At 40.8% G+C, this 17,780-nt stretch overlaps 2 protein-coding genes across 2 annotated transcripts in view; both read right to left on the reverse strand.

The window, feature by feature from the left end:
• bsna (bassoon presynaptic cytomatrix protein a) overlaps window positions 1-15,418 on the reverse strand; it is a 113,367-nt gene extending 97,949 nt beyond the window's left edge. Inside the window, exon 1 of the mRNA XM_034590527.1 lies at window positions 14,903-15,418. Within this exon, the coding sequence (XP_034446418.1) occupies window positions 14,903-15,388 (486 nt within the window). The 5' untranslated portion in view covers window positions 15,389-15,418. The remainder of the gene's footprint in view (window positions 1-14,902) is intronic.
• A 264-nt stretch (window positions 15,419-15,682) lies between these two features.
• LOC117764935 (acanthoscurrin-2-like) overlaps window positions 15,683-17,780 on the reverse strand; it is a gene marked incomplete at its 3' end in the record, with an annotated part of 29,445 nt that continues 27,347 nt past the window's right edge. The window contains exon 2 of the mRNA XM_034591106.1: window positions 15,683-15,821. Coding sequence (XP_034446997.1) covers window positions 15,683-15,821 — 139 coding nt within the window. The remainder of the gene's footprint in view (window positions 15,822-17,780) is intronic.

Raw genomic sequence — 17,780 nt, forward strand, 5'->3', positions numbered from 1 at the left:
CGGTCATCAGAAAATGCTGTTAGCATGTTAGCCTCTTATTCAGACTATTGGGTTAATCTGGTAAATATTGGAATATTGCTGTCCATGGAGGCTCAACGCAGTCAGTGATTTATGACAGTGTTGGAAGACACAGAAAATAATAGAAACACCAGATCAGAAAATGCTTCAATGTCAAGTTGTAAGAACATCAACAAATTATGTATTTTGTTGTTTAGTCTTGGTGACAACAACATTAAGGAGGGAATAAGGTGAGGTCATTGAGGACATGCACGTCAGGCTTTTCACATTAAATGGTGAGTAAACAAGCCGAGCGCTTGTTAACTTTTACTGCTGGGTTATTTCACGTCGCTTACTGCTTCACAAGAGGCTGATTCCATTATAGACAGAGAAAGAAGATCTGTTAAAAGTGATCTGCATGGTGTAATAAAAATCTTAATGAAAATATGCAATGAAAATAAAGGCAGTTTGTCACCAGGGAAGTTAAGCATCAAAGAGAAACTTCCACCTTGAGCTTAAAAGCAAACATTTATCCATCACCATGTGAGAGAGACTTTTTGTTTTTGTAAATGCCATTTTCAAACATTACATCGTAGAATGCATGGAGTCTAACACGGTCACATCTGTCTCTTCTCCACGTTTGTTTTTGTTCAGTTAGTCTCTGTTAAAGTAGGTTTGTTCTGCCTGTCTGCAGGTATCTGAGAGTGCTGGCAAAACACATTAATCATTTAAAGCAAATCATTATAAATTCCTGCTCTTCAACTCCTTGGCTTGCAACTGCACTAATGATGTGCATGTGTGTGTGTGTGTGTGTGTGTGTGTGTGTGTGTGTGTGTGTGTGTGTGTGTGTGTGTGTGTGTGTGTGTGTGTGCGTGCGTGCGTGCGTGCGTGTGCGTGTGTGTGAGCTGACAAACGCTAAGTGTGTGTAAAATGTGTGTGTGCAGATGTGTGAATATGTGTGTGTCCAGGTGTGTGTTCTCTCTCTCTCTTTCTCTCTCCCTCTCCCTCTCTCGTCCGGCTGGAGCCTCTGCTCTCATGGTTTATGCATACGGAGAGAGAGTCCTCGTCCCTCCAGTTCGCTCCCCTTCTTCCTCACCCTATCCCACCCTACTTAGCCAGAATAGTCCTGATCTCCACCATATACAGAGAAAGATAACTTCCTTTCCTCCCCCATTTCTGGTGCACACCTCGGAGAACGAGAGCGAAAAGCAGAGGTGGAGAGATAAGGAGAGAAAGAGAGAAAGGGCAGAGAGATAAGAGGTAGGGAAAAGAGGGAGGAGGGGGTGATAAGAAACATGGGGGATATATTAAAGTTAAGGTGAGTAGAGGTAGTAAAAGGAGGTACAGAGCAGGGAGAAAAGCCTTTCTTAAAAAAGACCAGAGAGAAACCCCCTAATCCACCCCTGTATCTGAGAACCGTGTGTGTGCATGTAAAGATATCTGATCAACCATTACGACAACAAACACTTAAATTACAAATACACTCTCTTCCTCACAGAGGCATGTATACAAGATGTGGAAAATCAGCCAGTAAGAAAGGGAAACAAGAATCACACCTACAACTGCAGAGACCCTGGTTTCACTTCTGTTGTGTAGGGAACTGGTGCTTCACAATAAACACAACTGGCAAGTTCGTTTTGCACCTACATTAAACCTAATTAAACCTCAATACCCATCGTGTTGCTATGGGATGAAATGGATTTAATGTTCAGCAGTGATTTGTAAGTTTGAAAGGCAAAGATAAATTATATCATCCTACTGGTAGTTTAAATTTGTTTAATTTAAGTTGTGTTGTTATTAAAACCAAAATAATCCATTCTTTTTAACAGATATACTGTATATATACCTTGTTGTGCCTCGTTCACACTAATTTGGGTTTAATCATACTGAGCCACAATATGTATATATTATATATAAGTAATAAAGAATAATATGTTGTGATAATGTTTCTTTATCCATATGTATATACAGTATGTGATACCAGAAGATGTATGATTTGTAAAATCAGGGATGTCTTCTAATCCCAGAAATGGATGGATCAAATGTATCGGCCTGGCACACAGTCACCGCCATCCGCTTTTGTATTCTTGTTCTATTTCTGTGCCTTCAACAGCTTCCTCTGCCAAAAGGCTCAGCTAAAGCAGTGCCAGGTTAGAGAGGCAGAACAAAACACACACACACACACACACACACACACTGGGCAGCTATCACTGTGATGCTCTGCTATATTAGCAGATAATCCTAAACTGGCCTCACTATCCTGCCATTTGGCAGCCATTCTCTTAAAAGCACGTCATTCTACTACCAACGTCAGTTTCAACTCAACAGGTTCCAGCAGGAGGTGTGGAATTCATTTCTCGTCTATGCCATCAGAACATCCCTCTTACAGCGATGCAGCCGGTGAGCTTACAGCAGTGCAGGGTCTGACACAGAGAAACACGTGTAAGAATGCTCTGGCTCTTACATGACTGCAGGATTTAAATGCAGATTGTGGCACATTCGTGGCGATGATTGGTGTTGAGGAGAGATTATAAGGTTTGTTGTTGCTGAAACTCCCTGTGAATATACTGAAGGGATTTAGTTTTGAGTCATGACAGTGGTGGAGCAGCAAAGGAAGTGACAGCAGATTCAGCATGGAGCACTGGCACAATAAAACACTGGATAATATGAATGTATTTTACATTTACATTTACTCATTTGGCAGACACTTTGATCGAACGCCACTTACAGCTCAGGGACAACACAAAAGCTTCAGTGCAGGATGGAACTGAGCGATAAATCTGTTCAACAAGACAAAATAAGACTTTCGGCAATTAAATGATTGATTTTCTGATTCTGAAAAGTTGATAAAAGGAGCATATATTTGATTTACTGAAAGTAGGCATGGGACTTACTGGGCTGTTGGAAACAACCACAGATTTGATGATGTTGATTAATTGCTGAATTGTAGAAATAAGCTGTTAGGTGACAAACTACCAGGGTCTCTTGAAAATAAATCTGTGGACAGGATTGTGATCAGGTGTCCTGTATTTGTTGTTGAGGTACTAACACTAACATTAAAGCCAGTATAGTATTGCACAGATACCAGCATTTTTTATGTGTAAACAAAACATTAATGAATAAGATTTGAACATGGAAAGAGGAAAGTACAGCCTGTCATTGTTGAGTTTGGATTTAAATGTAATTGTGCCTGCAGCTTTTTCTCCCCTGATACTGGAACAGAAAATAATAGTTTCCAGGAATTGTCATTCATATTCATAATACCTTAACAAAAGACTGAACGGCTACACGGGAGTAAACAATCAAGTATAGGAGATATGATTGAGCTCCATGATGAGAGAAAAGCAGATGAAGATGCTCTTCTTGTTAAGTGTATGAGTTATGATTTAGTTTAAAAATTATCTTTGCAGTATTTTTTCATTCTGGATCTTGTGTTACCCTACACACGTTTGTTTCTGTGTTTACATGTGCAGTACATGTTCCCTGGTGGCCCCAGTGAAGCTGTTGCCATCACAGTCTCTCCCAGCAGATTTCTGCACCTTGATGTTGCAACACGCCCACAGACATTCACATTTGGGAACATACAGCATTTCCTGGTATCTCAGCATATACAGATACAGTGACCTTCATTGTGCCTGACCTGGTTTCTATGGTGACGGTAGTGTTTGTCTGGCAAGGTGGTAAATCTATTAAGGGTCAGGATTGAGACAAGTAGAGGGGCAGAAATAAGCTTGAAGAAAGAATGACAGGGGAAAAAGGGAGTGGATATCACAGAATAGCAAAAAAGAGGAAAAGAAAGACAGGTACGAGCTCAGAGTGGAGTGAAGGAGGACAAAGGAGAAATAAAGGAGCAGAGTGGTGATTTAAAAAAATACGAAAATGGGCTTCTGTGGGACTAATTGGGAAGAACAGGGTAGTAACACAGACAGGGTTAGATGTGTCACTCCCGCTGGGGCCACGCACAGTCAAAGAGTCTAGTTAAAATGAACGGGACCTACAAACTGTGTAAATAATATTGAAAGTCAAACCTTCATCTGTTCCATGCATTTGTGATTCTGTCACTCACTGATGTGGCAGAAAAGCCCATTAATTCAGTCTATTGGGAGATCATGAACCGTTTTCACTATCTTCATCATGCACTGTTCTAAAGGTGCTTGGTAGGTCTGCAATGGAGACAGACCTGTGCTGCATATCTGTTGAGTTTTGTGTCTCTGGATGATACAGAAGCTTTTTGGTATTGTTATGGACCAATGTAGGCCTAGATGAGAAAAAAAGGAAAAAAGCGTTTTATCGAATTTACATTTTTACTTCATTCATTTGTTGACTTTTATTTTTCTATAGTTTACATTTACTCCTGGTTGTGATGCACTTTTGTTATTGCACTGATGTAGCTTGCATAGTGAAAAAATTGAAAAATGTAATGTAATACATATATACACATATATAAAGGCTGTACATAGCTGACGTAGTAGCTGCCTGGCTGGCTGATGTGAGCTAGGTAACTATTAGCAAAGGAACCTGCTGTAAGCACTCCAACCATAGACTGTATATAAAGATGGACAACATGGCAGCTACCCAAAAGTGAAGCCAAAGAATTTTTGAAACCCTGCCTCTTCCATCTTAGCAAATAGGACTCGGACCAAATGAAAAACTCAAAGTACACATCAAATTAATTAAATTTTTAATTTTCATTAGGTCGTTTTTGTCACACTGATGTTTGTTCAAGTGCCAATTTTCATTTCTGGATAGTGGGAGGAAGAGGAGATACAGTCTATGGCTTCAACTAACTGAGTCAGCTTAGTCATGATAAAATATGGTTACCCACAAAGTATTTTCCAAAATACAAAATAAATATAACATTTTTATTGTAATGCTAGATAACCTAATGTAGCTAACTAGCTAGCTGTGAAGTAACTGAATGCGGCTTGATCGTCAATTCTCACCAGTAAAATATATCAACTGGCTTGGTTGGTTTCAGCCAAAACAGCCACTGTGAAGAATTACACCAGAGAGTGAAGTAGAGTAAACTATAGGAAACAAGATATAGTTTAAACAACAGGTCCTGTTAAGAAAAAATGGTAAAGGAGCCGAACACTGTTGTGGAATTTTCAGGGTGGATGTGGAAGTATTGCTTCTGGGGTGATGCCAAAGTTGCTTGTTTTTCACTGGGATACAATTTAACCAGATTAATCACTTTCAACTATTCCTGTGTTAATGCAACTAACCTCGTCACTGAGTCGCTCTCTGTCAGTGCACAACAGGGACATATAGAATGCGGTTGCGGTGAGGAACCCTCAGGGGAAACACATGCACACATTTCTCCACTGAACTAGATTTGTTCATGAATGTACTGTGTGTGTGGGGGGGGGGGGACTCCATATGCAAGTGCAAGTGTGTGTTTATGTGCATATCCACTGAGCTGTCAGTGCAACTGGAGGCTTTCAAACAGGATTTCTGCTGCTTGGTGGAGGTTTATGCCGACGCTGGGGCTTTTGATTCGCCACTCACTCAAGGACAGCCATGCGTGACGGACTGCTTCCTAGTACCGCAGAGAAGGAGAGAGGGAAAGAGTGGAGAGACTGGAGATGTACATAGGGGGGAAGCAAGGAGAGAGCTGGATAAAGGCTGCGGTAGAACAGTAGAAAGAAAGCAAGAACTGCAGACCTAAAACGGCAAGAAGAAAAGAGGATGGAGGCTGAAAAGGAAAGTCTCTGCGCTAGCAAATTTGGAAAATAAGGGGGAAGGAAATTTGCAATGCTGTGTGGACGCTTTACATACATTTCAGTAAAGTGGAGTTAGAGTCATGATTATTTTCCACACTTTGAAACTTAATTGCATGTCAGGATTTAAACTCTCCCTGGCAGCTCGGTAATGACTTATAAAATTTGGCTACTTCCTCACCATAAGATTTCACCTGAGCCAGTGTTTCAACAACTCAGGATTACTGTGATTGGTGGGAAGCTCTCTGACAGTTCAAATTGTGAGGTACAGACCGACTCAGTTTTTCAGCTGTAATACAATTGGCTTGGTATCAGCTGGGGGGCTGTTCTGAAGCAATTGTATGAAGACTTCTCCGGAAGTCCATTTATTTAGTAACGTGTAGTACGATGGCCAGATTTTTGTGGAAAATTTGGGCCAACAACCATTAACTCTTACATTCACACCTACAGTCAATTTAGAGTCTCCAAATAACCGAACCCTAATCTGCATGTCTTTGGACTGTGGGAGGAAGCTTGAGGCACCTACACAGACAGTAAATATGTATGGCAAGACATTTGAACTGGAATCCCTGAGGCGACAGTGCTTACAACCATACCACCCTAGCCATCTGGCAGGATATTTTTTAATGATATTCTAAAATGTATGGTCTACAAATTAAACCTGATGCACTGGTTGCCCTGTTTGGCTGCTCTGTAGCTTCTCTTGCACTGCCACATACTGTACAGCAGACCCTTGTGTTTGGTATGTTAGTTGCAAAGAGAATAATACTCAGCGAATGGAAAGCTACCAGTGCTCCTTGTTTCTCCAGATGGTTAATGGAACTAGTTTCAGGGATACACCTTGAGAGGCTTCTGAGCAGCATGCAAGGTTTTAATGAAAAAGCACCTGGGGCCCAATTAATAGACACCTTAACTGTTTCGAATGATACCCCAAATTTTGCCTGATACCCATTCTGGCTATTCCTCGCCATATGCTTTATTTTCACTGAATGGTGGATTAGTATAGGCTGTAACGCTGTAGTTTATCTCTGTACAGTCTGGCTTTTTCTTTTTCTTTTTTGTCTTATGTGATTATTGTCTTTTATGCTTTTGTTTGTATTGTATGTTATGTAAGGATGTTGATGTTTTGTTTTGGTCTGTGTTATTAAAGTTAAATATAATTTTTTTTAAAGACTGTTGTTTGTTTAAATACTGAAAAATTGAACACACATATCAGTGTAGTTAAGAGCTTTGTACATAATCAGAAGTTTGTTCTGAAACATTACATAAAGACTTGGGCTGTAATCAACAGAAGAAAAGCAGGAGACAATACAACAGTGATGAGCTCTCACCAGCCATTATATTTATTTCAGTGCTAGGTGTCGTCTGAATTATAATCATTATGCTCCATTTGCAATGATGAAAATACCTCCTCTCATTTAGGCCACCACAGTGATGTCCCTCATTAGGGAGAACGGTCACTGTTTTCAGTCCTTATGAGCGACTGGCTCCAATTCTCTGAGGCGAGACTGCCATCACGGTGATAAAAATATCATGTCATTAGAAAGAAATGTAAGAGGTAATTACCAGAGTGTCATTCCTGTAACTTGTCTCAGTAGCATTATCATTACTATCATCATCAGAACCAGCAGCAGCAGCAGCAGCAGTGCTATGAGGAATGGGACAGACCAACACACTTACTGAGGTGGGTGCAGGTGCTGGTCATGTTGTGGTCTTGTACTAGTTTATTAGATGCAGAGAGTAAATTATATACAGAAAAACACTTTCACAACCCCTGAGAGGTAATTATTCTTGTTCCAAGACTCACCTTGGTAATAAATAAAGAAATCCTATGCCGCGTGGATTTGTCTAAAACTTTGTCCACTGCAACTATAGCCTTGAGTTAAGGAGCAGTTATTTGCTGCTTTTAGACATGCACTGAAGTCCGGACATGTTTGTCAAATTATCATGAGAGGCTGTTTGCGAGAAGACAAATCTCAAAGTCGCTTCAGACATTCTCTCGAGTTTCCCCTGCCAGCCCCCTGGCAAGATTTCCAGTAATTATTCCAAGTGAGACCATGTGACAATACATCAAGATAATGTCCAAAGAATTTACAGCACGCGATGTGGTGCAAGTTGATCACGTTTCTACACAAAGGCCACAAAAATGAAAAAATTAAATACATGTATAGGACGCAGAGGAAGAAGTCAACTTGGAAAGACAAGGAGATTCAAGAGCTTTTGTTGAAGAGAACCGGCGCCGATGCTGATGTGCTGTACACAAAACCACATGATTTGCACAACAGAATTTATACAACATGTTATTAATCCTGTGTGCTCTACCCAGAGGTCACTCCTTGCTTGAATTGTTCGGACATTTTAATGTTGTTGTCAACATGTCTCACTTGGACAATCTCCTGCTGCATTTTTCATATGCGAAAGGCAATGTCCCGAAAAATGTCCAGACCCACTGATGCAGACATTTTCCAGAGTTTAGGCAGATACTAAGATTTGAGAGAAGGGAACAGAGAAGCACAATCTGCAGATTTCTATGGAAACTAATTGATCCACCTCACACACACATTTCCAGTGACAGCTCTTTGTGCAAGCTGAGTCTAAAATTAGCAAGCAGTCTGTTGAACAACAAACAGGCTACGGAGGAAGACGTGCTGTCGAAGGCCTTAGACGGCAAATGGCTAAGAGACAAGTGGGCCGAGATCAAGTTAGTGTGAACGACAAGAAAACTAAATATCATCAATAATACAATCATAAATAATACCCTGCAGCTGCACTCATCCACACATTTCGATTTCATTTATTTTTTTACTTGTGCCATAGTATTTTCACAATCAAGTCTGCGGTTTGCCAGGATAACAACAAAAGCAACACAGAACTTGTTTATGTTTATACTGATATTAAGAAGATATAACTTATTGAATCACTACATTGCCATATACGTAAATATCTGTTGGAATAATGGATTTTTGGCTTTGCTTCATTCCTTTTCCCATCTAGAACATCACCTGCTCCCCTGGTCGCCGAATCTGAGCATTGGACGGCCACTGCTTCCTCACCAGAAACTCACCTTGTGCTGCATACTAGATGATTTCGGGTTGTGTGAGGTTCACACAGAAATAAACTTAATTCCACTGAATCAGAGTCTCCCTTAATCATGGGGAGACTTTATGTTGTGTAAAATAAACCGCGATTGAGCGACTCAGCAGAGACCCGCAGCAGCTAATGAGACCTCCTGAAAGTTTCTGCCTTTGCAGTTTGAAACTCTCTCTGACACAGGAAGTGATTTCATGTTTGTGGCAACAGAATATAAATCTTTTTTGGAATAAAACAGGTTCGTTACAGGACACTCTGGTATGGGGATTAGTACCTCAATAACTTTTTTTCACATTGACTAAATAAGTCCTTAGCACTACTGAGCAATGAAAACAGAACAGATTTAATTATTATTATTTGACTTTAATATGATATCCTGGTATAAACCAGCTTTGCTGATTTTAGGTCAAATTTCATCAATGCAAAGGTCTTGTACAAGCCTCTTTTGTTAAATGTTAAATTGTTTTTGGTTTTGGTTTTGATATATTCATAGCATATATTCTTCCACATATACTGTATATACTCATATTTAATAACCCAATAATATCTTCTTAGAGTGCTGTTCACATGGTAAATAATCTTGGGATGAATTTAAACTCAAGAGGAGGAACAAACGTCACAGAGTTCATCTATTTTGTTAGTTGTCAGTTATTTAGTTGTTACATACAATTTTACATGTCTATATAAAAGAAAAGAGACGTATAAGAATCATAATGATCTGCTATTAACTGAAACAATGTGACCTAGTTATCTAGTTAACCTGTTGACCTTCTACTTTCTTAAATGCCTCCGTAACAAAGGTAGATATCAGTATATGGATTTATTCATGATTTAAACAACCCCACTTTACAGCTTTTGCCACCAAAACAGGATGTCCAGGGTTCCGCCCACTGAGCCCAACATCGACCAATGACATTAAGTCTGTCTCCCTGCTTAGAAATCTGTTCAACCTAAACCCCCAGTGGATTAACAATGCTATGCAAATGAGTTAATTTGAGCAAATGGTCGCTGGTTAAAATTCCAGCTGTGAGTGTGTAGCTGTAGAGTGGGTGGTATTATCGAACAACTGCCATGCACAAAACATTCAAAGGCCATGGTTAATTAGGAAAGCAACGTTTTTTTCTCAACTGCGGAGCATCAGGAAAAGATGACAAGCTACAACCTGTCCACTGTTCAGTATGAACTTCCACACTGAGGGTTTGTAGCATCTTCCCCAGGTGTTTTATTTTAAGGAATGAATAACTCATATAAATGAATTGCAAAAACATGGTGTGTGGGAGTTTCAGCATCCCTCATCCATATTTATGAGAGCTGCAACACTCTGGGTTTTATCCTTTTAAGGTGTAAAACCAACACATTTTATCCACAAAAAACATCAAATAAAAAAGGTTCCATCTGGTTCACGGCAAAAACACCCTGTAAGTGACTATGTGCCAAATGGTTGTCAACATCTCATAAGGTTTGTTTGAAGACTATTCTACCAATAAAAATTACTAGTTTAGAGGTTGATAAAGATCCCACGGGCAGCGACTTGGAACGACTTGAATCAGACTTTTTTTACATCAGACATTTTGAAACACTTTTTTTTTTTTGGGGAGGAAAAATACAGAAGTAAGAGAAGAAAATTATTGACAGATTAATTTAATGTTGCAGCTTCAGTTTCAGGGTCGCAGTATTGTTTATGCCGGCACACTGTCACATGATTGTTTCTTACTGCAATGCTCGTCCTGAACTGAGCGATTTCAGTAACACCTGTCCTTTTCTTACTATGTTAAAATGTCTTGTACCTACATTTGATTTGTTGCACTGATGTTTAGAGGCTTTGTTGTAAGGTTTTTTTAGGTCTGTTAAGTTAAGGTATCAAAACATCACTGATGCACAATCTCACCGTTAGCTCCTAAGATTCCTAAGACACCAGGAACTCCATCCATGCATCATCTGTGCTGCCTTTCCTTTGAGGGTCGCAGGGTGAGTTGGAGCCAATCCCAGCTGACATTGGACGATATTGCAGCATATCATAGGGCCAACATATACAGAGACAAACAACCATTCACTCTCACATTCACAACAATGGTCAATTTAGTCTCCAATTAACCTAACCCCAATCTACAAGTCTTTGGAAAATCCACACTGCCACAGCTAACGTGGATGAACCGAGATTCAAACCCTCTTGCTGTGAGGTGACAGTGGTAATTACCACACCAACGTGCTGCCAGCGCCAGGAACTGTCGCATGCAACTGTGATGTCCAGATTCAACATGCGAACCAGACCTATAAATAGTATGTGCATGTATATTTCAGTGCCTGACATTCCACTAATCACACTCACAGCTAAATGAACAACATGAAAGCCATGTTCCCTAAATACCACCTTTCCTGAATCAAACACATTGGCTATAATCTGTCACTGATCCTCCTCTTTGGCCTGATAATTGGTGTCACCCTCCTGGCTCAGCCTGCTTAAGGTTATCTGATGAAAAAGGCGTCAGAATATAACAAGATGTGGACGTGTCAGTGTTAATAGAAAACAATTTTTGTAATATTGAGGAAGCTGAGTTCAGGTATTATTCTATGATTCTACAAAGAGCGGGGTGGTTATAGCTGGAAACATTTTATTATTATGTGAGAAAGAATTTTCCTTTCGGTCAGGATCATTTAAACATGAAGCATGCCAGGACTTCATGTGACTCTGTGCTTGTTTAACAGTCGTTAATAAACATCTCAGACCTGTTAATATAAAATAATCTCTTTAGCCTGCCGGGCTAAGTCTGCTTAATGTTCTCGGATGTAAATGGAATGTGATCACAGTTTGACGGATATAGAGCCTGGCGCTGCTTATTGAATTATCAGCACACACAAAACATTGATTAACTGCGATCATATGGGATAATGTTCAGTTTAACTATTAATCCATACACAACTAGGCTAGAGTTCTGCCACACACAGCTGAAGGCTTTTGTGAAGGGGTTATTGCAATGGCTAGTAGTAAAGTATTCATATTTATGTGTATGTGTAAATTCTTTTTTTTGAAAGATTATTTTTATCTTAAAAAGTGCAAAACATCACTTACCATTCACAATATATGTTCTTATTTCTATTATATTTGAATTCCCAAGCTTCCATTAAATTGTCTGGGGTAGATTTAATCTGAATAAAAGAAATTCCTAACAATGTGCAAGATTTAATGTTTATGTCAATATAATAGCAAGCTCAGTGGAGTGAAAAAAACGTATGCAACATTGTAATGCGTTTTACTCTTTTACAGCTGTTGAGCTAAGTCAACTGAATACTATAAACTACATCAGGGGAACAGTGTTTAGAGGTTGTCACTGTTTATTAGACAACCAGGATTGAGGGAGCATTGATTGGCAAGGACAGAAATTGAGAAGATAGTAAATGTTAATTGGAGAAGAAGGCTAATCCATAATTTATAGGAGCCCAAACAACTGCAGGACCGTCGTATAAATCTGTACAAGATGGAGGAGTCGGAAATCAGACCTCAAATTTGAGGATTAATGTTTCTTCTGGGAAAATAATTAATTAGTAATTTTTCTTTTTTTAAGCCACAAGTTGCGGCTGACTGTGTTTGTGTGGGTGTCTACATATCGGTACTTGTTATTGCCTCTGAGTGTGTGTGTGTGTGTGTGTGTGTGTGTGTGTGTGTGTGTGTGTGTGTGTGTGTGTGTGTGTGTGTGTGTGTGTGTGTGTGTGTGTGTGTGTGTGTGTGTGTGTGCGCGCGAGCATATGTGTGTAATTTTGTTTGTGTTAATCTGCCACAAGTGCAGTCCAAATCCCTAAATCAGAGGCTTATCAACTCCTCCCTCCTCTACATTAGCATTATCCACCATTATTAAAAACTCTCACTGTCTCTCTCTCACACACACACAGACGCGACCACATGTGCAGGAACATAAGAGCAGAGATAAAAAGATTTAGTTTAGACAGAATCTGTCGTACTGTAAAGACCAAATGTCACTAGAATCAATATTTCGGTGCCATGTTGATGCTACAATTCAGATTATTCTGACAGTATCAAGGTATCGAAGGTACCATGTTGATACTTGTTACCCTACAAGTGTTTTAGCCTGATATCAAACTCCACACACAACAATAGCAGAAGGCAGGTGCTCGCAACAATGATACTTCATTCATTAAGTCTGTCTAAATATAACATTGACTTTTTAAATAAATATTTACACACTATTGGTCTGTGACCTTGTTAGTCAATTTAATCTAAATTACTGCTTGCACACTGACTTGTGCGTACTGGTGTGTGTGTGTGTGTGTGTGAGTGTGTGTGTGTGTGTGAGTGTGTGTGTGTGTGTGTGTATATGTTTCAGCTTGCACACACAGCCTGTTGAGCGTAGACTATCGCCACCTGGTGACTGGCTGCAGTATAGGTCATAAATCCTCCTCTATGTTGATGGATAGGACATGGTCAAAATTAAAAAGTCACAGTACACGTCAAATAAATATTTCTCAAAGATGATTTTGGTAATTTTATCACACTGATGTTTGTCCAAGTGCTTATTTTTGGTTATAATATGTTATTTGATGCTATTTAAACAGGGTGAAACACCATAATTGACATCTGAGATGGAATTGGTGGAGCAGCAGAACCTCCATCCCTGATCGCTACAGAGCAGACTCTTGTAATATTTTAGTATCATTTTTGATGACACATCATCCATCTTTATATGGAGCATCAGAGTGAATGACCAGAGTGTGTGTACCAGGTACACATGGACGACACTGGGGCCAATGTTCTCCAACACAAAAGCAAATCAAAATGAGACACAACAACACAACCACAGCTGTTTGTTTACTACAACCGAGTGTTTATCCTGCCACCTGCCAATGAAAAGCCCCTGAACCTGACATGAGCGAGAATCAGTGTGTGCCAGCATAGCTAATATATCACTCGTAGTCTTGTGCCTCTGTGTGTTGTGTGGTTGTGTTCCTGTCTGTCCTGTCTGCATGCGGAGGATTAGACTTGGCATTTGTCACCTGACCCTGACACCAGACTGATAGTTTGAACTCATCAACGAAGGGGAGTGTTGACCTCCTCTCAATCAGATAGTCTCTTAACCTTATCTCTCCTCTTCATCCCTCCATCCAACTCTGAATAACTTTACAGTTAAACTCCTCGGTCTCTTTTATTCTCCATCTCTCTTTGAATTCCAGGTACTATTGTTTTCTTAACACAAACACACACACACACACACACACACACACACACACACACACACACACACACACACACACACACACACACACACACACAGTCCAGACCTGGGGATTCTGTCAGCGCATCTGGAAGAAATTACTGCCACTTGTTGAGTCTTTACACTTCCTGTCTATCAGAAATACACACTGCAGTACAAAGTCTCACACACACACACACACACACACACACACACACACACACACACACAGCCTATATGCTTTCAGTCTGTTGCTCATTCATGTATTTTCTATTATTTAAATTCCCTCTTTAAATTAAAATACACAGAAAAATAAACGCACAGTTAAAGCTTCCAATTATCTTTTTTAATGTGACCATGCTCTCTCATTCTCCCTCACTCTTTCTCTTCCCGTCATCGTTAATCTCCTTTGCCTCCAACCATCTTTCTCGCTTCTTTCCCTGTGCCGACTCATTCACTCACTCAATTCAATATCATTAAAGTCAAAGGTGAATGATTGGCATAAAAAATTAAAAATGCCCAAGCAAAACATCTTTCCTCTCCTTCGCAGACTCTCACAATAGGCCAGACAAAATCTTTATCCTGTTTGTTTCGACAAGATCTTTTTCCAGACTCCAACTATGTACATAAACGTTTCCTGTTGTTTATCATTAAATACTGAAACATGAACTGACATTGACCTCTGTCCGCCCACAGGATTAGATTATATGCATATCCAAATGCTTTGTCTCTCACTATAAATCAGCACAATCAGATTACTGATGTCATTTATGCAGATAGAAAACTGCAACGATTTTACCTTGTTGCACATATTTGCTGTGGAAAAGTAAAGGCAGACATGAGAGGAAAACAATGCAAATACATACATACTCCTTGTCAAACCTGACTTACCTCAGTGAGGTGTGGGTTGGGGTTGAATCCACACTGGTTACAGACGGTGGCCTTACACTGGGTGCAGGTGTTGTAGTTGGGTACAGCCGGTGGGTTGGACAGCTCTGTGGAGGTGCACACTGGGCACAGTTTGCTGCTCGGCATGGGCGCGATCTGAGGCACCGAGTAAGGTGAGGTGGGCGTTACGCCGCGGTCAGGAGACACCGATGGAGACCGGCCGGTCCTGGAGCCACTGAAGTCGACCTGGAGGTTTCGACGGGATGCGTGCTGACCAGGACTCTGACCTCCATGGCCTCCCATACTGGATCCGGCAGGACCGTGACCCATCCCATGACCAGACCCCTGGCTGGACTGCATGTGTCGGGGGGAAGTTGGAGTCTCGTGAGTGGCCAGGCGGTAGGGCTCGGCAGCTCTGGACCCTATTCCTCCTCCACCCATTCCACCTCCCATTCCTCCTCCCATTCCTCCTCCACCCATTCCCCCCATCCCTCCTCCTCTCACCCCCCCTATCCCTCCTCCTCCTATTCCTCCTCCTCCGCCCATTCCTCCTCCACCAATTCCTCCGCCCCCCATTCCTCCTCCTCCCATTCCACCCATTCCTCCTCCACCCATTCCACCCATTCCACCCATTCCTCCTCCTCCTCCTCCCATTCCTCCTCCACCCATTCCTCCTCCACCCATTCCTCCTCCACCCATTCCTCCACCTCCCATTCCTCCTCCACCCATTCCACCCATTCCTCCTCCTCCCATACCTCCACCTCCCATTCCTCCACCACCCATTCCTCCTCCACCAATTCCTCCACCTCCTATTCCTCCTCCAGCCCCCATTCCTCCTCCTCCCATTCCACCCATTCCTCCTCCCATTCCTCCTCCATGGCCTCCTTGTTGCATGCCAGGCTTGGGGCTACCCATTGGACCCCTGAAAGAGAGGGACAAAGCAAAAAAGAGAAATTAAAATCAAACAAGATGTTGAATTCCAAATGGTGTACGATCACGTTAGTAACTGTGCATCACTCCTTACTAGTCAATCATATTTTATTACTCCCATGCCTTTTACGCAACCACCCACCCAACCAACAACCAACCACCCATCCAAGCAACCAACCGACGAACCACCCACCCAACTAACCAACCACCTTCCCAACCTAACAACCAACCAACCAACTAACCACCAAACCAAAATAACCAAATGGTAATGAATACCCCAAAACTGCATTAATCCCAGATTGCTTCAGTGTTCATTCAAGTTTATATAACAACTTAATTACTAAATAAAATTGAAATTGCTCATTTTCTTTCTGCTGCTGGGGTATATATAATTGGAATCTATTCTATTCAATTGATTGTAGTGTCACATATTGAAGGTATAAGGTTTTCTTCAGTTTGACCGTTATAAAATGTCTGCCTCTCTCTTCCTTTATGTCTCTGACTATTTTCTTTTTAATTTTAATTTCTTCTTTTCCGAATTTCACTCGATAAAGTTTTATTTTTCTCCTTCACATTCTCCTCTTTATAGTTCAGGCCCTCCTCTCTTCATTGCCCTCTGCCTCCTCCTCTATTATCTTTTCAGCCAGCACTGACCATGGCCTCGCTTCCCTGATGGTTTTTCTTTTCCTTTGTCGAGTCTCTTCTTTTTGGACATTTTTATTTCGACTCTCAGAGGCCAAGTCAACCTTAAGCAACCCCGTTTCCTATTCTTATACCAAGTCCCCCAGTTAAAGAGAAGTCCTTGTGACTTCTGAACTGACAGTGATAAAACATCAATGTTCACACAGTTGCAATTCAGGAACTTTGTAGGTCAAAGTCAAACACTGTGAAAATGCATATGTCCCTCACAAACTGTGGATTTACATTGATTGAGGATGTTTTCAAAATGTCACTCAGCAGTGTGACAGTAATTTTGGTTGAAAGAGAGTGTACGCATCAACCATTTGCATTGGCTCAAGTGAACACTCAGTTATCTTTGTCAGGCAGAGGGATGTCAGTCTGTATATGATAACATTTTGTCTCAGAAAAAAAACACATCCTTCAATCACAGATGTACACAGTTACAGATCAACACGGCACCAGTTGTGTGCATATAGCGTGTGTATGTGCGTGTGGTCCAGGTGACTCACGTTGTGGGGACCTAAATCTGTTTACAAAGTCACATTATGGGGACTTGTCTTCTTTGTGAGGAGGAGGGGGAGAAAAAAGGGTGACTCAACACAAACCTCAAAGCTTCACTGAGGAGCCGAGAATGTCACTAAGACGTTGGAGCAGACAGGATAAGAGACTTACAGCTGAAATGGATGATGTGAAAGAAGGGAGAAAAACAGAGAACAAGGCTGACAGGGCACTCCGAGCAAGATTATTCTATATTTTACTTAATGTTGTTTGATTTGTCTTGTAATGATTTTGTCTGCATATCCATAACATAGATCTTGTATGACACCATATACAATCAGCCTTAATTTCATTTGAGTTACTAAGTAAATCTTTGGTGGCACGTAGGGAATGTTATTTGAAGACAAAATGTAAAAATCTCAAATATCATTGTCAAAAAAATATTTTGACAATGTAGATTTGCAGTTTAACTGTAGTCGAAATATAAAAGAGAAGAAAGGAGAAGGAAGAACAACAGAACAACAGAGAAAGCGAAAAATGGAAAAAGAATGGGCGATAAGTAGAAGAAACATGACAATGAAAGAGCCGGGGACTTTCATTTTCAGGAAGACACCAGCTCTAATTGTTGTGAGGAAGTGAGGCTAACGAAGGTGACAGCCCAAGTAATGGGAACAGTCCTGCTCTCTGGGTGTTTACACACTTAGCCTCTGCGTTTCGCTGGGGACATTTATCACTGTCGCACCCAAGTGCCTCAATACACATGCTTGTTCAG

The sequence above is a fragment of the Hippoglossus hippoglossus genome, chromosome 7 (assembly GCF_009819705.1).
Source record: "Hippoglossus hippoglossus isolate fHipHip1 chromosome 7, fHipHip1.pri, whole genome shotgun sequence".
NCBI classification, from domain to species: Eukaryota; Metazoa; Chordata; class Actinopteri; order Pleuronectiformes; family Pleuronectidae; genus Hippoglossus; species Hippoglossus hippoglossus.